The sequence below is a fragment of the Phyllostomus hastatus genome, unplaced genomic scaffold, assembly GCF_019186645.2.
Source record: "Phyllostomus hastatus isolate PE091 unplaced genomic scaffold, TTU_PhHast_1.1 phas_contig_1272, whole genome shotgun sequence".
Taxonomy (NCBI): Eukaryota; Metazoa; Chordata; class Mammalia; order Chiroptera; family Phyllostomidae; genus Phyllostomus; species Phyllostomus hastatus.
In genome coordinates this window covers 4,687-11,253 of record NW_025333566.1, presented here as the reverse complement: position 1 = coordinate 11,253, position 6,567 = coordinate 4,687, and the positions used below count along the sequence as shown (strand labels likewise).

The 6,567-nt window shown below is 41.3% G+C and overlaps 1 protein-coding gene across 1 annotated transcript; it reads right to left on the bottom strand.

The window, feature by feature from the left end:
- Window positions 1-1,035: 1,035 nt before the first annotated feature.
- Window positions 1,036-1,509, bottom strand: LOC123825129 (deoxyuridine 5'-triphosphate nucleotidohydrolase, mitochondrial-like). Its single transcript, XM_045848466.1, has one exon. It carries the CDS (start codon window positions 1,507-1,509, stop codon window positions 1,036-1,038), a length of 474 nt encoding a protein of 157 aa, XP_045704422.1.
- Window positions 1,510-6,567: the final 5,058 nt, after the last annotated feature.

The following is a 6,567-nucleotide window of genomic DNA, read 5'->3' as shown; positions in this document are numbered from 1 at the left end:
CTTTATTTCACTTAGCGTAGCCTTCATCTTTTTTCATTTAATTTGTGATCATCCTGATTATCAGTGTTTTGAACTGTGCATCTGATAGGTTGGCTATCTCTTTGTCATTTAGTTGTATCCTTTCTGGGGCTTTGATCTGTTATTTTGGTTGCCCCCCCCTTTTTTTTTGGTCTTGATGCACCTGTTACATTGTACAAGGCAGAGCCTTAGGTGTTACTTAGGGCAGGGTAACCCACATAGCTGGGTTGTGATGCTATGTGTGGGGAAAGGGTCTGAGAGAGAACAATGGCACTTGCTCCACTCTCTGCCAGATTTCAGTCATTTCCCCTGCTTTTCACAAGCAAAGTGGGTCCTTCTGGTGCTGATTCCTGTGTGGGTGGTTTTATATAAGTTCTAAGACCCTGTGGGTCTCTCCATCTAACATTCCTGTGAGGATGGGCATTGCTAGCCTGCTTCCCTCATCCCTATAGGTGTTTTCAATCAGTGGTTTGAGGCTTCATTTTCCTGAGCTGAGACCCTGGGTTGTGGGGTCTGTCCAGGTCCCCCTTTTTGTCACCTGGTTTTTCTGCTCAAGAATGTGAGACTGCCTGGTCTGCCAGCCACTGCCTTGTTGGCTAGCTGCAGCCTTTTGCACCCTGTTCCACAATCTGCTGCCTCACTGGATCCACCAGCCACTGCCTTGTGTGCCCCAGTCCACTAGCCACCACCTTGCTGCAAGTCCTCTCCCCATTGGCTGCCCGAGTCCACCCCTCCCACTAGTCTGGATGAATGTGTCTTTTTTGACACTTTGGTTGTTGGACTTCCATACAGTTTGATTTCCTCTCAGCTCTGGTTGTTTTGTTTTTACATTATTCTTGTCCTTCTTTTTGTTGTGCGAGGAGGCACATTGTGTCTGCCTACATCTTCATCTTTGGTAGAAGACCAGAACTAAGTATTTTTGAAAGCTAAAGCTTGATTAAACACCAAAACACTAAACAAAAGCTTCTTATTTTTAAGAAAAGAGTATGTTTTGTCATTTTCTGTTCTTGCATACATTTAGTTCTTTCCAGTGGATCCAAAGCCTTTGGAACCCTGTTTGGCATCACTGAAACCTTGAACTTCCTCTATTTCTGGATAATAAACCCATTCACAAATGTGCTGTGCCATGTGGTCATCATTTTTAACTTCAAACTTTCCTTTGCCAAAATTGAACAATACAACACCAATACTTGATCCATAATCTTCATCTATGACCCCAGGTGCTACATCTACAACGTGTTTTGGAGACAAACCAGAACATGAAGCTACACTTACAAAGCACCCAGCATACTGAGTGATCTGAATGTCAGTTTTCACAATTGTTATCTCCATAGAAACCACTCTGTACTCATTGGCACTGTGCAGGTGATAGCCATGCACCCAGGTGTACCCTTTGTTGTAGCAGGTCCAGGCTCTGTGACCCAAGTAGTGAACCCATGCACCTCCCTCCCCTGCAGCCTGGGACTGCTTGCTGGGCAAGATGTTCAACATCTCTTCAGAGCACCGCAGGGCAGAGCACAATGCAGGCACAGCTTGACGCAGAGGAACAGGAAAGCACGGATCAAATGTTTTAAAATATTACATACAATTTACAAAAGCAGTTTTGTGAGATTTTATTTATTTATTTTTACATGGAGGGGAGAGGAGGGTGAAAAAATCAATGTGCGTTTGCCTCACATGGCCCACTGCTGGGGACCTAGCTCACAACCCCGGCATGTGCCCCGACTGGGAATCAAGCCAGGAAACTTTGGATCCCAAGCCAGCACTCAACCCGTGACCAGTTCACTTGCTGGAGCCAGTTGAGAAAAGTTAATATCTGACATACAGAGAATATAAATTCAGCCATGTATAGATATAAAATGAAGACTATGTATGTAACTGAAAAAGGCAAGTAGCCATTGAACATTAAAAATGAATGGAAAGAAACAGGATATGTCCATCATGAACAGTGTAAGGAAAAAAAGAGACAAATGTGCACTTAAATTTAATGGTAATTGACTTAGGATGATTTATATTTGAATTGACTCACACAGTGTCTTAAGTACTAATCTTAAAAATATAAATTACTTTCCTAATATGTAAATAAATGCTAAAAGTCAAGCAACACATTTGGAGAATTTATCATGTAAAAGGAATCACCCTGGAAACCAGTAGCAATAATGGCTGACTGAGACTGAGAGATGCTGGAGTCCAAGTGTTTCTCTTAAAGGGCCTGACACAGACTTACAGGGACTCACAAGCTCTGACCCCAGCCTTGGGACAGCAGAATGAAAGGGCAAGGGGCAGTCAGAGAGGGACTCAACTGTCCGGATTCAGAGATAAGGCTGCAAGGGCAACATCATTTCACACGGAAGTCATCTGAGGACATTCTTCCCTGCTGAGCCCTCCCCACAATAGAGCCAGAAGGTGCTGTATCTGAGTCCAAAACTACCTGGTTAATACTATTGCCCTGTCCTAGTGATTTCCTGAGGCTTTGATCCACTCCACTAGAGAATTCACCCAAGCCATATCCATTGGTTTTCCATACAAATGGCCCCTCTTCCCTCATGGTGCAGACTCTCCTAAATCTCTCAAACAAGCTGCATCTGGACTCTGCATGGTCTATGCCCCTCCCTGAGTGACTGTGGGAAAGCAAAAGGACATTTTCTTTCCAGATCATTTTATTGTTCTTCAAGTACAGTTGTCTCCATTTTCCCCCCACCAGTCTCCTCAACAAACCCATCCCCAGGTAACCCATTGATCTTAAATACCTTTAATTTTTCCCATGTGTCCTTTATACATGTTCCTGAAAACCCGTGCCCTCTTTCCCACCATTATCCCCTGCCACTTCCCCTCTGCTTACTGTCAGTTTGTTCTTTATGTCGATATTTCTGGTCATACTTTGCTTTCTTGTTTTTATTAGTTTCATCTTATAGGTGAGATTATATGGTACTTGTATTTCACTGCCTGTCTTATTTCATTATCATAACGCTGTCCCAAAGGTTAGGAGCCCCTTCTACTCTATGAACCCTGACTCACAAATTTGAAAAAAACCTATGCACCCCAATGTTTATAGCAGCACAGTTTACAATAGCCCAATCCTGAACACAAACAAACAAACAAACAAACAAACAAACACACTTAAGTTCTCATCATTAAATCAATGGATCCAGAAAGTACGATACGGTAGCATGAGCACAGGGACATTTTGAAGTCAAACAGAAAAGTAGATTGTCTCTGGTTGGGCAGGAACTTTGTGCTATAAGAACATCAATGATTCTAAGCTTTGTAGGGTCTTCCTTGCAGCTTGTGGAGGGTTAAAATTATGTCAGCAAACATGACAGCTGTACTCAGTGTACCTGGGATTTCTGTGTCAAATTCCAGGATTTCAACCACTTCCTTCATGAAATCCATTCTTTCCAGAAAAACAAAACTTAAGTAAAGGAAAAAAGGCTTATAATTCAATTTCTCAGCAACATGCAGATCTTCCAGGTCTCCAAAGCAAAGCAAGAAGAGCCAGAACTTGGTGACCCTGGAATCCAAAAATAACTTAATTGTATACACTGCACTATTTTTAAAGGATTGTATCTATTGATTTTTAGAGAGGGAGGGCTTTGGCTGAAGCTGCTATTAGAATAACAGAGGTCAGTGGAGGAAAAACACAATTTTGAAAGCATGTAGGAGCATGGGACACTGTTGGAGACAGGCTGGCTCTCTATGACAGCAAAAGAGTTAAACCTGGGCTTTTCAAAATCCTTTCCATTGAAGCACAGTTTCCCAAACCACACTTGAAGGTCTGGTTTGCTCTGTCACCTTTGGGTTTCTCACATGGGACATCTGCATCTCCAATCCCACCTACCTGGGGTGGCAGATATTGAGTTATTTCTGCAAATATCCAGCACTCCTTCATTTGCTCCAAAAACATGACCACCACAGGCTTAGGAAACAACAAGACCTGTGTACAAAATAAATATTATTACTTTTATAGATTCACCATTTTCAATTCACATTGTACTCATGTAACAACACTGAAGGAAAATTAAAATATTCTAGAAGATCATTTCCCCAAAATCCTGATTGCTGACAGCACCTTAATTTGAACAACAGGCAAAATTTTCACACAATGAGTTCCTAATTACTATAGTTCTCAAAGTCTTTATTTTCTGCACGACATAACCTCTAAGTTCTCCATTATGAGCATGAATCTGAAAGTCTACAAAACAAAGTAGGGTCCTCAAAAGATATTAAATAAAGAAAACAAAGTTCTGTGGGTGGAGTGGTAACTGTGAAGGCAGTCAGCCTCACCCAAGGAGACCAGGTTGCTGTAGTTCTCCAACATCACATCCAAGTACAATTTTCTTTCACCTGGGTCCAGACATTCCCACTCCTCCTGAGAGAAATCTACTGACACATCCTTGAAGGTCAAGGATAGCTGCAGAAAAAAATGAGGCACATTTACCAACAAGACACAGCACTGTTTTACTGTCATCTAACACGAAAAGTGTTACAAGTGGTTTTGACCTAGGAGATATCCTGCATCATTCAGTAAGGCCACTTTGACCCTCTGACACTTTGTAATGTATTTTGTAACATCAACAAGGGGGGTAATACATGTCCACAAGTTCAACACAAAGGCATTGTTTTTCAGGAAAATAAACTTTAAAATGAAGGAACACACACAGGCATATGGATTGTTGAGTATTATAGTTGTATCATTCACACACAACTGTGTATACTTCTCAGCTGCAAAAGGCATGGTGAGTTGTAAGTTTAAGTAACTTCTTTAGGTTTCACTAAGGAAACAAATAAAGTAGTTTTGTTAAAATGAAAATTCTGATTCAGGAGTTGTGGCTGGGGCCTGTTTTCCACATTTTTCAAAAGCTCACTTCTTTAAGTATGTTTTATTGATTATGCTCTTATAATTGCCCCCTCCTTTTTTTTCAGCCTTATCCCCCTCTGTCTGCACCCCTCCTTCCTCCATGCTTCCACCACTAAGTTAATGCTCATGGATCATACAAATATGTCTATGACTTCTAATTTCCTATACTATTTCAAATCCCCCCTGTCTATGTAGTCCCCAGCATTTATGCTTCTTCTTTGCTGTACCTTCTCCCCCATTCTTCCCTCACCCCCACCCAGGTGATCACCTTCCATATGATCCACATTTTGGTGATTTTGGTCCTGTTCTAGTTTTTTGCTTTGTTTGATTTTCTGTTGGTTTTGTTTGTCTAGGTAAGTTGTTAATGTTGTGAGTTTGTTGACATTTCACTATTCATATTTTTGATCATCCTCTTTTTTGAGACTAAGTCCCTTGAACATTTCATATAAGGGCTTGGTGATGATGAACTCCTTTAACTTGACCTTATGTGGGAAGCACTTGATTTGCCCTTCCATTCCAAGTGATAGTGTACTGGTTAGGTTAATCTTAGATGTAGGTCCCTGTCTTATATAATGTTGAATACTTGTTTCAATTCCCTTCTTGCCTGCAAGTTTTCTTTTGACAAATCAGATGCCAGTATTCTGGGAACCATTTTGTAAGTAAGTCTTTTTGTGTTGTTCTTTTAAGATTCTCTCCTTATCTTTTAAGTTGCATAATGCAATTTGATGTGTCTTTGTGTTTTCCTCCATAGGTCAAACTTCTTTGAGACTCTATGAGCTTCCGTTACTTGCATGTCATTTCCTTCACCAGACTCAGTAAATTTCCCTTCACTGTTTTTCAAAACAGTTTTCCATTTTGTGCTCTTCCTCTTCTCCTTCTGCCCCTTATAAAATTAGGATGTGGAAAGATTGAAAGTTGACCCAGAGCTATCTCAGCTTCTACTCATTTCTTTTTTCAATTCTTGTTTCTTTATTCTACTCTAGTTGAATGTTTATTTCTTCCTTCTGCTCCAAATGATTTGATTTGGGCCCCTGTTTCCTTCCTTTCACTGTTGGCCCACTGTATATGTTTCTGTATTTCACCTTGCAGAGCCTGCATTTTCTCCTTTATTTTGTAGTTCTACTCAATAATTTTTGTGACTATCCTGATTGCCAGTGCTGTGAACTCTGCATCTGCTTTGTTGGCTACCTCTACAGTGCTTACTTCATTAAATAAAAAAGTTTATTTATTTTCACAGAGTGGGTGAGGAGGGAGAAAGAGAATAAGAGAAACATCAATGTGTGGTTCCCTCTAGTGTGCCCCATACTGGGGATCTGGCCAGCAAAGCAGGCAGGTGGTCTGACTGGGAATTGAACTGGCAACTTTGTGGTTCACAGGCTGACGCATAATCCCCTGAGCTACAGAATTCAGGAAACTTTTGCTGGAATGTTGATCTGTTCTTTCATTTGGGATATATTTCTTTGTCTCATTTCACCTGTTACATTCCAAGGGATGGATCCTTAGGTATTTTCCAGGGCAGGGCAACCTACTTTGCTGGGTTGTGGTACTGTTGTAGGGCAGGGGTCAGAGAGGGAACAATCCTGCTTGCTCATCTCTCAACCTGCTTCCAGTCAATTCTCCCAACACCCTCAAGGAAATTGCCCTTGCTGGTGATTACTATGTGCTGAGTGGGCTTATGTACCTCCTCAAAT

What these genes read in the sequence shown, in the direction of transcription:
- LOC123825129 (XM_045848466.1), bottom strand. Translation starts at nt 1,509, where the DNA reads ATGTTGAACATCTTGCCCAGCAAGCAGTCCCAGGCTGCAGGGGAGGGA.